The sequence below is a fragment of the Sinohyriopsis cumingii genome, chromosome 7 (assembly GCF_028554795.1).
Source record: "Sinohyriopsis cumingii isolate HCF-2022 chromosome 7, ASM2855479v2, whole genome shotgun sequence".
NCBI lineage: Eukaryota > Metazoa > Mollusca > Bivalvia > Unionida > Unionidae > Sinohyriopsis > Sinohyriopsis cumingii.
The window spans coordinates 32,046,307-32,065,683 of NC_142967.1; the positions used below are offsets into that span (position 1 = coordinate 32,046,307).

Here is a 19,377-nt window from a genome sequence, read left to right on the forward strand (position 1 = left end):
TATTTTTTTAGATTAAATGTTTAAAGTACATGATCAAAAGAAACTAAAGGTATATCGGTGTGTATCTGACTATGGTCATTTGACATTTGTATTTGTGGATTTATTGCAATTATTCATGAGGCATTTATATCGTGATAATCTTAATTAAAATGGATAACTGACAAATAATGAATTAATCCATTATTCATCTATGCTACTTTAATCCAGCTTTTAAGGATTCTTGTATCTCTTACACTTGCAATGTACAGGCTATGCTCGATTGGATGGAGTTTGTGAAATGTTTTTATTTTGTTTCACAGCAAACAACGTTCCTGTCCATACATTCGATTTTACAAGGATTGAGCACAACGTCTTGATCACTACATCCCACACATTTGCGGTCCATGGTGCGGTAACAATTCGTACTGTGGGGAATATTAATGTCCTCTACATCAACGGTCAGAACAGTTTTGTGTCCATAAACAAGAACCAGACGTCTGGTTGTGTTGCAGATGTGGAAATGTGTTCGTCAGGTTTTACTTATGGCCTTGACCTCTATTTGGAACAAATTGCAGGGCTCATCCCAATCTTGTCCAGTGGAGGAGACTTACCGAATGGAAACGGACTTTCGCTGTTCTACTCTCCAGGCGATGGCTTTACCTTCATCGTTAGCACGACTACACAGGTGTGGACCTTGCATGTGAAGTACAGCCTGACTCTCAATTCCTGGCATCGCTATGAGATCTCTTGGAACAAGTTGTTAGGCGTTTCTCTGTATGTAGATGGACATTTGCTGGGATCTGTCACAAAGCCTGCACCAAGGCAGCAACCAGCGACAGTCACGAGGGAACTTTGTTTGGGATGCAGCTATACGAGCACTAATACCAGCGTCCACATGATGGTCAGAGATTTCAAGTCCTGGTCATTCAGTAGGGGTGATCTAGTGCATGCCAATGCCATACCCATAGGTATGTTATTTTTATACATAGTAAGTATAATGGTAGGTAGCAAGAATATGGAAAGATTCAGTGTTTTGAATTTGGCAAAATAATAAGAGGGCACGTAACATATCACATTTTGGTATTTAATTTTTGGGGCTGACATCGTGATGATTTGTTGTGCCTATATGAACATTCATTTTTTTTTAAGAAAAAACAATCCAACGCATAAGCATGTATGTCTATAGATCAAATATCCATATTAATTATATAAATAAGGGTTATATATGCATGTATGTGTATATTTCAAATTACATGTTCAGCATTGTTCATACATACATACTAATTACAAAAAGGGTACATAAATGAGCATAGCTATGTTGCAAATATTAAATGACAGCAAGTAAGAAAAATATTTAGTGTGACAACTCATAGATAACACATCGATAGAACACATCGATACAACACTTCGGTAGAACACTTCGGACAAATATTGAACTGGATGAAAAAGAATGCATTTTTCCTACAAAAGTTGCAAATGGCCAATAAAAGAAAAAAATATTTTATACTTAATAAATATATGAGTTTAAATATATTGAGCTATCTGAAGATTTTGGTGGGGTATACCATTTTATACTATTTTGCATAATATGGTTTATGTTTCAACTCTGGAAAAAAAACGAGCATCTTCATCAAAGCGAGTGAAAGATAGAACTGAGATTTACTTTCACATTTAGAAAAGAAAAATATTATTTTTACGGTTAAAACATTGTGAATGTGTAATACTTGAAAACACAACAGAGTATCAGATTTCTTATAAATATAGGCAATTTAGGATTTCTTATAAATATAGACAATATATCTCACATTTATTGTCTTTATTGTTTAACACATGATGAGGTTTCAATTTCTGATTGGCTAATTACATGGATATTTAATTTAGGACGTAACACATTTCCTCCTGACTCAAGGATTTTGTATACGAATAAAGTCAATACACCTGTTCAGCAGGAAAAAAGCCATGCGCCATCGTCATATGACGTTACATTGCGTCATGTGAAATATGAATTTTAGTATTGTCATGTCCTTTGGAACTGTTATCTACATTGCTGTATGGTGCAATACTGTGCCTTAGTCGAATACCCACAGGAAAACACTGAAGGAAGAATAGCTCCCAATAGCATTGTAGGGAAAAGACCATCTAAGACAAAAGAAAACAAAACAGAAGGAAATTACTTATATGTTTTAATGATATTTTGTCAGATAGGTTGTTACAAAACAATAATACCATTTCTTATAAATTAATTTACAGAACCAACAACCAACCCGATTCCTACGACTGTACCTGTAACAACTACGCATACAGCGACTAAATTATCAAGCAGTAAAACTACCTCAGCCACTACACAAGGTACTGAATATGCATTTATTCAACGAGTTGTCTTCACTTAATTTTTTGTTGCTGTGAATGATTTATGTCGACAGAATTATTTATTCTTTCTGTGTGAATCTGTCATTGTCTCTTTTTTCTGTAAATTACAATAGCATCAATTATGAACACAATTGTTAATGTTCTTTCAAGATATGTTATGGATAAAGGAGAAACGTATGTCTATAAGTGTTCACATTGTTCTATCTATCGTGCTAATGCACGATCTTATTTATGTTCCTAGTGAAATGAACTTCGGAAAAACGAATTATACCTGTGATTCATTACTCACAACGAATTATAGCTATGTTTCATTATTCCTGCTTCATTCACCAAAGGGTGTTATAGTTTACGATACATTTAGAAAATATAAATACAACAAAGCCAGCGTCATTACACCAGTTTGTTGAAATGCTTGAAGCAAACATTACATCATAAACTTGAAGTTACTTAGATGTCATATTAAGACTTTTATCCGATTTGCTTGCATGCGGTAGCGGTCCTGTCTATATCCCTGAGTTCAAAACGTACTACGAACATCTGATGAACGATTCTTGCTATTATATATATATATATATATATATATATATATATATATATATATATATATATATATATATATATATGCAGTAGTCTCTGCGTGCTGTGGAGATACATATAATTACAGATAATGATCCACATATTTTTATTTAAATAAAGATATACGGATGGAGAATTAAAAGACACAGAGAGTTAATGAAACAAATAAAATCACTCTGTGCATGGATCAGCCTACCCGTTTCTATTTTTCAGGTGTTGTATTGTAACTTTGTTCCGGTATTTTAATGTATCACTTACATCTAATCTTACATCATACACACATGACAATTACGCAGTGACAGGTGTTTATATGTATATGCAGTACATTTATCTGAATTTTGCGATTTTTTTACATGGCTTTAAGTCAAGCATTACCTGGTAGTTACTATGTTTGCTTAAGACCAATACATGGGACAGGATGGGGACAAAGTTATCAAGTAATGGTATCGATGTATATTTGTTCAAGCTTTTCTGCAGATTTATCTCTCTATTTTTACTATGCCTCAAGGTGTATGTTTCTATGCGAATAGCTTTCATCTGCAGTTATTCTCTCACTGGATTAAGTTTTTAAATAATAGGACCTTAATTAGTCGCATTCAATAGCTTTAATTAGATAGCAATCACGTGTCACCGCGTTGACGCCAGCACAGTTATGCACGGAAATGACGAACTAATACCATCAAAGCTAATATTGGTGTACTGCTTTGTATTTCCAGGTATGTACAACATTATTAAGAAACAAGAATCTTTGCACCATAACCATTGTATGTAAAGTGTAATTCCTTACAAATTCAGAAAAAATATTCGGCCAAATTATGGCATGATTAATATAATATTGTTAAGGTCGGCAATAACAAAAAACAATAAATTTAATAAACTTTTTATATTTAGATTGTGTTCCTGAGATACATAGTTCATAACAATAAGATATATGTAGCACTCATAATCTTCAGTAGTTGTATATGATATTGTTATAGTAGTTGCACTTTTTCCAGTGTCGATAATGTGTCAAATATAAAGTGATTCCATCTTCTAGACATCTTTTAATCGTATCAGTGATGTCACTGCCTCGAAGCTTAACCATAAGACAAAATGATACACATTACTTTTTTTCAGGCTCCACCAAACCGCCATCGACAACAATAGAAGGATACAATATGACTTTTATCGGAATGAAGGATACAATATTGATTACTCCAGCATTCAACTTTACCGTCTATGGAACGCCAAAGCTGGAGTTGAACAACAATGGTTCCACGAACCTCGTTCTAAACGGTTCAGGCCAATATGTTGAACTCCCTGACAAGGGCATCCCATGCCTACAAGACCTGAAAAACTGTACGAATGGATTCACCTTCAATCTGGAAGTGAATTTCCTCCACTTAAACACAACACAACAGACCTACCTATTATCCAGTGGGGGAAATGTCGAGAACACGTCGGGCATAGCTTTTTATCTCAGTCAGGGCAAACTGGTGTGTGCGGTGAAAATGAATGGAACTCACTGGCTATCCAATGTGGCCATACAGTTTAACACGGGGCATTGGTCCACATTTCAAGTATCTTGGACACCCTTGAAGGGTTGCACTGTATTATTGGATAGATATAGACTGAATATGACGATGCAAGTCATTCAAACTGCAGTAACATTCGTAACACATCCGGTTTATATTGGGACTTCCCATAATGGCACCTACACTGCCAGGTTGATGGTGCGCAACCTTTACACTTGGACTGCCAACAGAGAAACTCTTATCAGCAACGGAATGATTAAAGGTTAATGTAACTATTGTATATAATTTTATATATCAAACTAGTCCAGTACTACTTTACATGCAGTGAATTCGCATAACAAACGACCGGGGGCTGGGGGATGTTACGATATAAGAAATGGCATTAACGAAGAGAAAAACGTCGCTTGTTCCATGGTATACTGAGTGACTTTGAATAGAAAATAACCTTTAGACAATGAGTAAATCACCATTTACTGACTCATTCAGATATTGGATGTTTTTTTTGAAACAACCGATTGATGAGGTTCCTAATATTTTTTCCAAGGACATTATACCAACCATTGTTAATGGGATTAATGCTATTATAACAGGTTTTTTTTAAATCCATATCGTCCATGAGTTCGATGTTTTACTAGTCGTCATGCTGCCAGTTTAGTGTATGTGTGTTTGGCAGACGATGATTTGTGGGGTTGGGTTGTTTTAGGAGTAAATAGGAATAGTCTACAAGTCACTTCACTCACGACAAACAAGTCATTAAGAGTCACTTTTTCTGGGTCTTCTAAACAATCTTTCAATGAAATGTTTAGATACGTACCTAGGTTTATTTTCTGTTTTGTGTGTGTGTGTGCGTTTGAGGACAACCAAATAATATATTCTGTTTCACCTACGTGAAAATGTAAAATTTTAAAGCCTCACATTTCTTCGCCACTGTAATAACTAAGATAGTATAAGAAAAATTCACTGGTAATCACGTTTTCTAGTATTTGAACAGTATGCAGTAACGCACTAAATACTTCAAGTTGTAATACACAAAATGCTATATTTTTTCATCTTTACTTTTTTTTTACGTTAGAAACTTTTAAACAAAGATATTTGAAGAATCCCATTTGTTACCAAAGTAAACAAGCAATAACTTCTGTACATGCTGAACACTTTATATGCCATTGTATGCAAGAAATGATTGCATTACTCTTTCTCTTAAATCTCTTTCCTATGAAATATTCCATGTGTTATTGTTTGGTATATTTTTGTACTTAGAGACTGGTATTAAAGAATAACGACCATGCACGGTTTGGGTTTTGCAAAACGTTACCGGAGCACAATAGAAAGTCTTGAAATCCTTCCTTCAAACTCTGCCTCGTGCCACAACAAACTTTGGAACACAACAAACCGAGAATAATCTTGTATCTATTACAGAGTTCTAAAAATCTCGCAGAAATAATTATAAAATCTTACTGGTTTCAGACACAAAAAGCAATGAAATCAAAGAAAAATCTTCGAACACTGAATTAAATCTAGATTTACTGAATACACTATACAATATTTCTAAAAATTCCATATATCCCGCACAAATGTTTTAGGGACGTTGAAGGATGAAAAACGCACATAACAAGACTTTTGTGTGAATGGATAAGAGTCGTCAATGCATGTTGATATCATGTATCAAATGATATCTTTATAGAACTGACAAGCAGCGTTGGGTCAATAATAGAAGATGTGGCTCTTTGATTCTAGATATATAACTATATTCATCAGACTAAACACCATGAAATTCTATATACATCAGACTAAACACCATGAAATTCTATATACATCGGACTAAACACCATGAAATTCTAAATACATCGGACTAAACACCATGAAATTCTAAATACATCGGACTAAACACCATGAAATTCTATATACATCAGACTAAACACCATGAAATTCTATATACATCGGACTAAACACCATGAAATTCTAAATACATCGGACTAAACACCATGAAATTCTATATACATCAGACTAAACACCATGAAATTCGAATTAGGATTATGATTTGTCGTTCATTTATGCTTCAGTTCAAAGAATACAAGTTCGTTATGCTAATTTTGATCTGTTTGACTTCTATTCAGACGAGGAGCTCCTAAGTACCCAATCAACCGTATCGAGAACCACGACAAGGACGACAACCAAAGCCGTAACAACGATTCCTAAAACCATCCCAACAATACTTATATCCAGTACAACTTCAATGAAAACAACTGTGTCAACAGCACCAGGCACCACAGAACTTAAGATACCAGAATATCACTGGAACTTTACTAACATCGTGTCCAACCACATTATTGGTAGCCAGTACAACCTTACTATCAATGGCACTGTGTCAATATTGGATGGTGGACTGCACTTTAACTCTACATCCCAATTTATTGACTTCGGTACAACTGGCATGCAGTGTCTTCTAAACCCAAATTCATGTTTAAACGGTGTTACAATCAATTTCTCTCTTAAATTTTACCTGTTACAAGAGAACACATATCTGTTCTCGAGCGGTGCTGAGAATCATGATGGCATTGGTATAGCTGTTTTGTACAGGTTTGGACAGCTCCATTTTGTTCTGTCCACCTCAACCCAGACTTGGTTTACCTCCTGCCCAAGGAATATTGTGATATCCAATGTATTCCATACCTACATGATGACATGGTATGAGACAACAGGCCTTTTTGTCTACATTGACAACCAAGAAATGTGCCACACTGCAACACCAGTCGAGCATTTCAATTACACCATCACATCAACTCATGTGTACTTTGGGAAACCAGCCACGTCATCAGTTACCACGACAACGATCCTTAGTTACATTGTACAGACAGTCACAATCTGGTACATGAGACTGGAAATACTGATACAGAAAGGAATTTGCAAACCTCCAATCACAGGTTCGTGTTTTGATCTGCATTTCTATTTTAAGAAACACAGCTGTTATTAATAATTATGGGGCCTATGTCTGATGAAAACCTTAATAATTAAGTGCTAACACAATTTGACTTGCCTTCATGTATTTTGTTTTTATCCTACAAATCCCATCAATTATTTAATTTTGACAGATTTGATAAGTTTAAGATTTAATACTTGAGTCATAGGAAACTAAATAAGCAGAAACAATTTCTTTCCTATGTTGTTATATGAAAGAATGTTTTTGTAGCAGAACTAATGTCTAGACAATGATTGTCCTTAAGTGTGATCAATCATTTTTTTCCAGCTTTGGGTGTGTTGTGGGTTGGTGGCATCTTTCTCGTTTTGAAATGGGTTTTGTTGTCACAAATATAAAAGCGAGTATAAATAGAGAATATTTGTACATTTCTTTCACATATTCTACCATTTTTACTTGAATAATCATGTCCTACAGTGTTTAATATTTACGACCGCTCTCTTGATCAGGTACCACGACAATAAAACCTTCTTCAGTCTCCTCAACTGCAAGAACCACCATGTTTACACCTGTTACCGTGACCCAGCCAGCAGGAACTACTGTTCCTTCGGGGCAATGCCCAGTTGGATGTGTCCCTACAGGTAAGCTATGAATATAAAATTTTCAAACTAAATTCTTCTCAATGTTACGCATCTACAAGAGTGTGTACATCAATTGATATTCAGCATAATAATGAGGTTGTATACAAGAGTGTGTACATCAATTGATATTCAGCATAATAATGAGGTTGTATACAAATTATCACATCTCCAGGAATGAAGATGAAGGACACATTACTTTGTCTACGGGTTTCACTTCTCACTTTTAATTTATGTTGTCATATATGAATTTCTATTTTTTACATGGATCTTGTATTCTTAGTACATATTGGCATATTTGCGGTTATATATGTAAAGGAAATGTACCAAATAAGAAAGTCGATTTTGGAAGTTAACGTGGATATAAAAGCGATAAAGGACCTTGAAATGTCCTACGAGGTTTATTGGGTTATGGAAGAAGTGAGTAACACCTGAAATTGACATGTATTCATATGTAATAACATTTGCATCAGTCAATTCATGCTCATGACTTTAATATTTATGAATGTATGAAAGTATATACTCAGACTGCATCTGAAGCTTACCCCTAAATTGAGGAATAATTTCATAACAAATAGGGACTTTTTCTTGGCATTGATTTTTGTGTTCAACCCAAAAGTCGCATTCTATTAAAGAACGAATATTTAAAATGCCTACTGAAATTTAGCCATCACTGCTTTTGGCTCTAACTGCTGATTTTTGTATATGTTGTCCAGGAAATATGTGTTTCACTAAAATACTTGAGAATATACAAACTGATATATTAGAGTATAACATTAGTATGAGAAAAATGGAACGACTCTCGAAATGCCCATTCAGTCCTTACAAAAATGGGACGACTCTCGAAATGCCCATTCAGTCCCCACATAAATGGGACGACTCTCGAAATGCCCATTCAGTCCTTACAAAAATGGGACGACTCTGAAATGCCCATTCAGTCCCCACATAAATGGGACGACTCTCGAAATGCCCATTCAGTCCCCACATAAATGGGACGACTCTCGAAATGCCCATTCAGTCCTTACAAAAATGGGACGACTCTGAAATGTCCATTCAGTCCCCACATAAATGGGACGACTCTCGAAATGCCCATTCAGTCCCCACATAAATGGGACGACTCTCGAAATGCCCATTCAGTCCTTACAAAAATGGGACGACTCTGAAATGCCCATTCAGTCCTTACAAAAATGGGACGACTCTCGAAATACCCATTCAGTCCCCACATAAATGGGACGACTCTGAATTGCCCATTCAGTCCCCACATAAATGGGACGACTCTGAAATGCCCATTCAGTCCCCCCATAAATGGGACGACTCTCGAAATGCCCATTCAGTCCTTACATAAATCTGTAAAGTTTTATTATCAAAATTTTATTTATGACCAATGGAATTGAAAAGTCCATTGTTAGTAAACACTTGAGTTGGAAAGTCCATTGCTAGTACAGAATGGAGTTGGAAAGTCCATTGCTAGTACACAATGGAGTTGGAACGTCTGTTTTTGGTACACAGTACAATCCGAAAGTCTGTTGCTGGTACACAGATTATGCCAAGATAAAAAATGTCAGCCATTTAAAATAAAGGGATTTCTAAGTTGCATCCTTGATAACGTTTTATATTTGAATTTGTACCAAACCAACATTTCGTCAAAAGGGACATTTGATACAATTAGGGTAAATGTTTACAACATTTTCGACATACTATTTTATATGAATTTTCAAGACATCCCTGATAATAGACTAGGCTATACAGATCTTACAGCTAAATAGATCTGAAAGGATTAGGTGGGAGTTACATGAATTTAATGCATTATTTATATTTCTTGCTTATATATGTTTTTTTATTTTGCATTGAGGAAACACATTATAATGTTCTGAGACATAAAATATTTTATCATACAATACTTTGTTTTCGTTCATAGAAATCAGAACGTTTTATATGGCCCTGCTTGTTTTGCTCTTTATCTGTCGTTTTTTCGTCAATATCGACCATATGTCCAAGATTATCTCCAAATAATTGGTCCATTAGGATTATTCCTTGTTAGGAGTGTTGTTTCGGATTGTTCTATCAAAGGTGCTCTTTTGGTAGCTTCCCTATTAACCATTTGGCTTCTATAGCAACAAAGGGGAAAACCTATTTGTATATCTTCGAAGAAACAAATGAGCTAGATTCGGTGAAACTTATACGAAAATCATCCATTTTGCCAAAGCTGTGTTTTTGGTGGCCTCCCTGGCAATGTTTGGTTTTCAAATCGAAATGGCGGTAAACATATTGTTGACCTGTCCACCTCACAATGCCAAAATAAACATAAAAATATTGCATCTTGTTGATTTTATTCAAACTTTACCAGAATTGTTGCAATGGTATGTTCCTTCAGATTTGTGTTTGTGACTCTTTCCTTTACCACCGTTTGTCTTTCAACGCAATTAGCTTAACAACGAACTAGTTACATCGCCAAAATTACTGAGTCAATTTGTTTTGAATTTAAACAGTATAGATGAAAATTTACAGCCGTTCTGCCAAAGGTATGTTTTAGTTACTTCCCTATTTTTATTCCATTTTTGACGGTGTAATTCTGAAGTAATGTTCTATCAAAGTTGTGTTTTGCTAACCTCGCTAGCAATATTTTGCCTACCATAACAAAACGATGGAAAACGTGTAGATGAAATTAACTCTAATAATTTTATTGGTCAGTTTGAATAAAATTTGGTACGAACATTTCATTTCACGTGTTCCACCAGTGATGAATTGTTGGTGGCCTACCGATTAATCCTTCGGCTTTCATAACCACTAGATAGAAAACGTCTTTTAACTGATATTACCTGTTTGACTGGTATTAAATTTGCCTTTTTTAGTTATCTCCCTTGCAACAGTTTGGTTTTAATGGCGCAGTTAAGCGTTGGAGAGCCTCTTGTGTTTCATGTTTTGAATGTAAAGTCATGTGCAAACACTTGCAAAACCCACAAGCAATTTACTAAAGAGGAATTTATAAGTAGTGCCATAAATAAAAAATAAAAGTTTTCTCATTACATGTTCATATTTACAATTCTAATGACGACATTGGTGAATATTTAGAGGCATAATGCATGGTTATTTACTTCACTACGATGTGCATTTAGACATGTCGTATATCTGAGCCAACTCGAGATCACATTAATGGATATGAAGTACTGGTTTATAGATTTTGTATTGCAGTGTCTAGGTGAATAAGTGGAAAGCAATGACCTTTAGTACCAATGAAAACTCTTATTTCAGTATCTGCCATTGTAATACTGAAATCGTTAATGCATGTAGTAAAAGCATATTTCACTTGTTTCTCTAAAGCAAATATTGTTTAGCCTTTTTGTATATTGGAACGTTCATGGTGTGTAAAGGTGCAGGAATTTGTTTTATCAATACATTTTATATGAAGAACAACGATTGGATAATTATGTTAAAAGGCCGAACATTTGGAGAAATACTTATAATAAGCTTATAAATCCAATCATTCTGCTTTTTATATTATTAATAATAAAATATAAAGTTCATATATATATATATATATATATATATATATATATATATATATATATATATATATCACATGCTTTGCATGAAATTTGCCTCCTATCATTTTAGAAGCATGTGTGAGGTGAAAAATAAATTAGTGACAATGATACTGTTGATAATGTGTTTATTATTTGAACAGTTCTGTTATTTTTCCAACAAAGAACATATTAAATAAGCTGTCTTATAAAAACTTTGCATTTGTTGTTCATTGCAGTTGAATCAAATAGAAATATTATTTAAATAATACACGTGCTATAAATACACAAATCTAAATGGATGATTTAATCTAAGTCAGAGGGAAAGAATTAATTTGATATCATGTAAGGATATGTCAAAGGCATTTAGTCCAAGATTATTTCAAAGTCATATGAAAACGATAACAATCACCCGACTTGAAAAAAAAAACACTAATGTGCTTTTGTAAGCATTACGTAACTCCCTTATGATGCCATTCAATGAATTACTGTTGACAGAAGTTTAACAAGACTTGTCATTTAAATATGCAGCCAGGAACAAGTTTTTCTAAATCTAAACTCCTCCAAAGACATCTTCAAGTTCTATTTTAATTTCTTTTCCTAAACTAGGTCAACCAACTGCTTCCACTGTAAAGGCAACATCCCTTGCTACAGTACCAACCTCAAATACATCCCCAAGTTCAACACCAAAACAAACAACAATAGAGCCAACAACACCAAAACCATCAACGCCAACAACAAAACAACCAACTACGACAAATCGAGGAATTCCACCCTACGAGACGATTCCAACTCTAACACCTGGTATAAATAATGGAGGAGATGCCTACCTTAGCTGCAATTTTAACAATGCCACAGTTGTAGGCCTTGAGCTGGTTGTCTCCCTTTGGATCGACAACAAGGAGGTTGATACTCAGATTGTTCTAGGAACAAACAGTCATGTCATCTTCAGTATATCCCAAATCAATGAATTTTTTTATAATAAGCAGGTAAAGGCACTTTTCTTCTTTTCTAATCTTGTGTGACTGGTTTAAAATTCAGAGTGTCGTTTTATAATTTTTTATTATGTATACAGTTCTATTTGATATGAGGTTACAAAATCAACTAATTTGGAATGTTAAAACTATTACTGCACTTTCTAAATCAAAAACATATACACTTATTTTTTAAATTAGTAAATAGACAATTCATTTCATATGAATATGCTCTTGCGAACAGTGACATTTCCATCTATTAAAGTATGCCATATGTTACAAGTTATTCACCTTTTTACCCTCAGTGACATTTCCATCTATTGAAGTTTGCCATATGCTACAAGTTATTCACCTTTTTACCACCAGTGACATTTCCATCTATTGAAGTATGTCATATGTTACAAGTTATTCACCTTTTTACCCCCAGTGACATTTCCATCTATTGAAGTATGCCATATGCTACAAGTTATTCACCTTTTTACCTCCAGTGACATTTCCATCTATTGAAGTATGCCATATGTTACAAGTTATTCACCTTTTTACCCTCAGTGCCATGATTTGTCTTATATATGAATAATGCAAATGGTTGTGTTTTCTAAACAGATAAAATGTTCTGTGGCAGCAAGATATGTGGGTAGCAGCATAAATACCATACGGTTCTACAGTGGTATCTTCATACCAACTATAAAGGTAATGCATCATTTTATTTTGCAAATGCCTTAATATTAAGGCTCATGTAGAAGTGTTCATAAGATATAATTTCTGAATCGAGTTTAATAATAATAAAGTATATTGTGCAATGAATTTCATAAATTTCATCTCTAAATTTTATGCCAAATAAACGATGAGGTTGTAATGTGATTTTGCCAGATGTTACGACACCATTGCTTCTTAAAATGATCATGATGTACCATCATTTCTACAGCTAATCCAGTATTTTATTTTTTATTTTATTTTACTTTATTTTATTTGTTTTAATAAAAGAGGTAGACTGGTTCAAAATCTCATAATGTTTTGATTGTCTGCTAGAGAAATGGGGAAAAATATATAACTCAGAGGAAATTTTCAAAATATGCCATAGCTAAAAGATTCCTACAATTTGTTATATGTTAAATAAAAGAATTAAATGTATTGAATATGTAATGTGATGAATCTCCTGATATCCTTAAGAACACAAAATGAAACATTGTATTCTTAGGTAAAAGAACATACATTATTATGGTTTGCATCTTTATTCTCCCATTTTTCATCTTGTACTTCAAATTATTTAACTTTTAGAGGCAAACAATATTGACGTTTTTTAAAAAAAAAGAATTAGTGATCAAAAACTGATGGCTTAGTTATGAGTTTAATTGATAAACTGCCATAAAAGTGAATTGTATTTTTCACATGTAGTTTCATTAATAAAATTTTATTTGCAGATTGTGTCAGGGAGCACCCTGGTTGTAGTGGAGGGATACTGGCTGGAGTATGTCATTGTTACATCAACGGCTCCCCCACAGTTCTTTTGCTGCAAGGAATGCAAAGCCAAGTGCATTGTTCACATCGTCGGACATTTCACTGGAAACTATAACCCCCATTGTAATAAGAAGCCAATTGCTGATGCTGTCATACAGAGCACATCCAACACACCAATGTGTGGTTCCGCCATGACAACTGTGTCCTGGAATCAGCCAATCAAACTGCCAATCAAGGCTACAATTGACAACACACTCGATCGTGATCAGAGACGTGAGATTTTAGTGGAGGCATATGTGTATAATCAGCCCCAATCTGCCTCCATCACTGTCACCCCTCATGTCTTCGCTGTTGGAACTGTCACTGTAAGTACTAAATTCTCAACTCTGTTCACTCAATCCGAATGTTTTATTTTAAAAATGATTTGTGCAAGCTCAAAGAATGGCTTATATCAACATAAAAAAGACCTTTTAGCTATTTTTTGTCATTATGAAAGTGATTCCCAATGTTGACATATGCAAAGATGCATTATAGCTCGTGATCATTCATCGTTGCTGGCTTTCTACGGACATACATAATTATCCTCCACATTGTCTCCACTGTCGATGCCTTCAGTAATTTATTATTTGGTTGTTGTTTTTTTGCTGTTTAATGTCATTTCTCAGCTGAAGATAGGATATAAATGGTGGCTAGTGTAAATGGGGAAGAACAGTTCCTTGCAAGAACCAGTGACCCATGGGAACCTACTAGCAAACTTTCTCAAATACCAACATTGGCCGAGCCCAAGACTCGAACACATGTGGACAAATGTGAGATGACAGTGACCGGTAAAAGTGAGCACTTTAGACCACCTGGCCACTCAGGGCCCCTTCAATAATTTGTCCTGGTAAAGCATATATAAATTTAGTGCAAGATATATTTCAAGTTTGATTTTGGCTCACAATGTTGATGTTACCATTGATGATGATGATTAAGGGAAGAAAATTAAGACAATGGATTGCAGCACCAGTAACAATTGGGGATATATTTGCTGATCTGAGGGTTGTTATGGTAACTGGCCAAGCACTATTGCAGTCAGTAAAACAAATATGTATGACAGTAAAATGACCAGTAACGTTCTCAAATCCTGAAATATAAAATTTTTACCCCATTTTCTGACACATTGATTAAAATAAAAGTTAAAATTCTATCAGAAACTGCTGAAAATGCTTCATATCACTGTTAACAGTGAATATCTTTACGGCACCAATGTCTTTGTCAGTGTGTCATAGATTTTATTGTTGCAAATGTTAATGTTGTACCAGTCAAAAACATAATTGCATTTATTTTCATTGTGTTAATGTTTTATACAATTCCAATTATGTTCTGTATTTTTAACCACCATTATTGTCATTATCCTTGTCTTACTGGTATTACGGTTTGTAGGAATAACAATAACTTTAATGTAAGACAGCATTGATAATGGTGATAGCAGATGTGGGAAATTTCTAATGATGCTCGCAATAACAATGGTGACAGCATACATGAATTTAAAACAGCATGGTGATGGTGATTGCATATGTGGCAATTTGGAATAATGATTGTTACATTGGTAATGGTGATAGCATATGTGACAAATTGGAATGATGATTGTTGCCATGGTAATGGTGATAGCATATGTGACAAATTGGAATGATGATTGTTGCCATGGTAATGGTGATAGCATATGAGACAAATTCATATTGATGATAGTAGCAACATAGTTTTAAAAATAAAAATAGACAAAAATTACATGTGAATACATTCTTCAACAATATTAGAGTTTATTTTTTAAATTATGGCTGCTAGGAAAGTTAGAAAATTATATGCTCTCTTTACATCCATCCTACATGCAACCATTATTGCATAGTAAGATTATTCAAGTACAATCTGCACATGCTAGAAAAATGTGGCCTTACATGCTGCCCAATCCCCATCAAAACATTCTCAGTAAAATATTGTTGCCACTGAATATTAGTCAGAATGATAGAGATCAATTGATAGATATAGGTAGCTATAGAGATTATTCTAAATGTATGCATGTATATATGTATATGACTAGGAAAATAGGTGACTAGATATATGGATAAACAGGATATAGACAGAAGGATTCTTGTGATTTCAGGTAACATCAAAAGACAATGATCACAGACCATCCACCTGTTCCTCATTGAATGATCCTCATATGACAACATTTGATGCCGTGTAAGTCTTTTCTTTTCAAAACATAGGACTAGACAGTATTGAACTGTTTAACTGACACCTAAGTAAGGTATGCAGGGATGGTCCTGGCTTTTAAAAAGATGTCGCCAAAAAAATCGTCAACCTCAATATTTTGTCGCCAATTTTCAAAAAGTGTCGCCAGGACAAGTAGTGTACATTTTTTGAAGTGTTAATTTAGTCTATTAATGTAAGAGGCAATGAAAATTACAAAAGATGGGTTAGTTAATACTCTAATTACAATAAACATTAACAAAATGTTACAAAGTGTTATATGAAGATCCGTCGCGATTTTAGGGCTGCCAACATGTTGAATGCAGTTTCAAAGTCTAATTTTTCACATCTGTACATGTTGATTCTCATTAAATTCTCAAGAGATGAAATGCAGAGTTTATTTCTGATGTCAGTTTTTATGAGGTTCATCTTACTGAATCCACGTTCACAGTCTAAAGTGCTGACAGGTGACACCAGTAGTCTCTCGGCAGCCCCCACCCCCCTCTCCCCCTTATGGCTAGCTTCACAAAGCTTGAAGTGAATTGCTTCCTAAATCCCAAGAATGATCACTGAAGGCTGTATAAATTTTCTCGACAAGCAAACTAGGATCTCCATTCCCACGAATGAAACTTACATGAGTCAACACCTGGCAATATTGGACCGTATATATAAGCATAAATTCACACCCAATTTAGGGATTCTTTCGCTCCTGTATTTTGAGAAATAAATAATTATTATTAATTATGCAAAACTGTTTTTTTTTTTTTTTTTGCTATTTCTTGTTGCGGAGTTTAAGTCTCTGCAGCCATAACACGGATTGATGGCAAAAGGAAAAGATCAATGAGTAAAATGCTGCACTGGCGACAGATATAATTGTGATTGAGATTTTTTCCATTTGCTTTGTATTTATACGCAATAGTCGGTACTTCAAAGGTTATTAGTTTTCTATGAAGGTTCAGCAAAACTATTGTATTGGTATATGTAAAAAAAAAAAAAAAACAACAATAGAAGGATTAGCCATTCAATTAATTGTATCTGTTCTATTCGCGTCTTCAGAAGTCGGTCAGTTGTAGGTATAGTTCGGTAGCATGATTGACTGCATCACACAGCATACATTACTCAGCCCAGATGTCAACATAAGCAGATTATGATGTAACAATGCACTCTAAAGATGGGGTTGTCAATACGAACAAAGGATCGTTTGTGTAACAGATTGATTCCAATGCATTGCTTAGTCAAGTTTGTGGCTTCCTTTCATTCTCCCTTTTAATTTATCCAGTCAAAATCCATGATTGTATGTACAAATTAAATAACCAAAAAGTCTGTTGCCAAAAAATCGCCAGATGGGACATTTTTGTCGCCAATAAGGAAAAAAAATCGCAATTTGCGACATTGGCGAAGCCCAGGACTATCCCTGGTATGTTTCATTGACAACTAAGCATAGGTACATTTCATTGGTACCTAAGTGTAGGTACATTTCATTGACAACTATGTATATGTATATTTCATTGACAACTAAGTGTAAGTACATTCATTTATAACTAAGTATAGGTACATTTCATTGACAACTAAGTACAGGTACATTTCATTGACAACTAAGCATAGGTACATTTCATTGGTACCTAAATGTAGGTACATTTCATTGACAACTATGTATATGTATATTTCATTGACAACTAAGTGTAAGTACATTTCATTTATAACTAAGTATAGGTACATTTCATTGACAACTAGGTACAGGTACATTTCATTGACAACTAAGTATAGGTACATTTCATTGACAACTAAGTACAGGTACATTTCATTGACAACTAAGTGTAGGTACATTTCATTGACAAGTAAGTATAGGTACTTTTCATTGGTACCTAAGTGTAGGTACATTTCATTGACAAGTAAGTATAGGTACATTTCAATGACAACTAAGTGCATCTATATGTCATTGAGATCTATGTAATGACACTTTGGACTGACCACTTAGTACTGGTACATTTCATACATACCAAATGTACACTGAGGAGGGAAAATATGGAATTGTCTGACTTTGAAAATTAATGCTGATTTGTAGAAGAATACAATTTTTAACACTGACTTGAATGAACATAAATCACACAAAATGAAAACATTACCACTGCTTTCAAACACTTACAACTATATTCAAAGGGTGATTATACAACTGCATTCAAAGGGTGATTATACAACTACATTCAAAGGGTGATTATACAACTACATTCAAAGGGTGATTATACAACTACATTCAAAGGGTGATTATACAACTAGATTCAAACACTTACAACTACATTCAAAGGGTGATTATACAACTACATTCAAAGGGTGATTATACAACTAGATTCAAACACTTACAACTACATTCAAAGGGTGATTATACAACTACATTCAAATGGTGATTATACAACTAGATTCAAACACTTACAACTACATTCAAAGGGTGATTATACAACTACATTCAAAGGGTGATTATACAAGTACATTCAAAGGGTGATTATACAGCTACATTCAAACACTTACAACTACTTTCAAACACTTACAACTACATTCAAAGGGTGATTATACAACTAGATTCAAACACTTACAACTACATTCAAAGGGTGATTATACAACTACATTCAAACACTTACAACTACATTCAAAGAGTGATTATACAAAGCAAAACATTCTCAGTTAACAACAATTGTAAAAAATAATTTTCCACTTGCTCATAAATCAAATGATACAAGCTAGTTAATGTGAGTGTATACTGGTAATTATCATAGTCAAAGCTCTATCTTAACATTTGTTTTGTGATAAAACCCTACTACATTTAAACATTAGTGCAATGTGCCATAATGATCACCTCTCTCAAACAATCACCTCTCTCAAACAATCACCTCTTGTATCCAGTAAGTATCTGACCTTACAAAAAGTAATTTTTCAATATCTTTCTATATAGATTTTAAAATATATTAAGCAGGCAAAATATTTGAATCCCACATTTCAGCTGTTAAAGTAATGTTTTGTTAAAATTATTCTATGAAGCAAATTGTTTGGCAAATATTTCATCTGCTGCTGCAATTTGAACAACATATTTTTAAGCAACCATTTTATATCATATAGAATCAAGGTTAGAGCAAATATTTCTATTTTATGTATGTCTATATTATATAGGATCGAGGTTTCTATTTTTATGTATGTATGTTTTATATC

At 34.1% G+C, this 19,377-nt stretch overlaps 1 protein-coding gene across 1 annotated transcript in view; it reads left to right on the plus strand.

Moving 5' to 3' along the window:
* Positions 1-19,377, plus strand: part of LOC149794978 (uncharacterized) — a 48,952-nt gene that overhangs the window by 18,519 nt on the left and 11,056 nt on the right. The window contains exons 11-19 of the mRNA XM_089963740.1: positions 300-947; positions 2,230-2,328; positions 4,042-4,701; positions 6,554-7,360; positions 7,863-7,994; positions 12,122-12,501; positions 13,090-13,176; positions 13,908-14,309; positions 16,088-16,167. Of these exons, the coding sequence (XP_089819866.1) occupies positions 300-947; positions 2,230-2,328; positions 4,042-4,701; positions 6,554-7,360; positions 7,863-7,994; positions 12,122-12,501; positions 13,090-13,176; positions 13,908-14,309; positions 16,088-16,167 (3,295 nt within the window). The remainder of the gene's footprint in view (positions 1-299; positions 948-2,229; positions 2,329-4,041; positions 4,702-6,553; positions 7,361-7,862; positions 7,995-12,121; positions 12,502-13,089; positions 13,177-13,907; positions 14,310-16,087; positions 16,168-19,377) is intronic.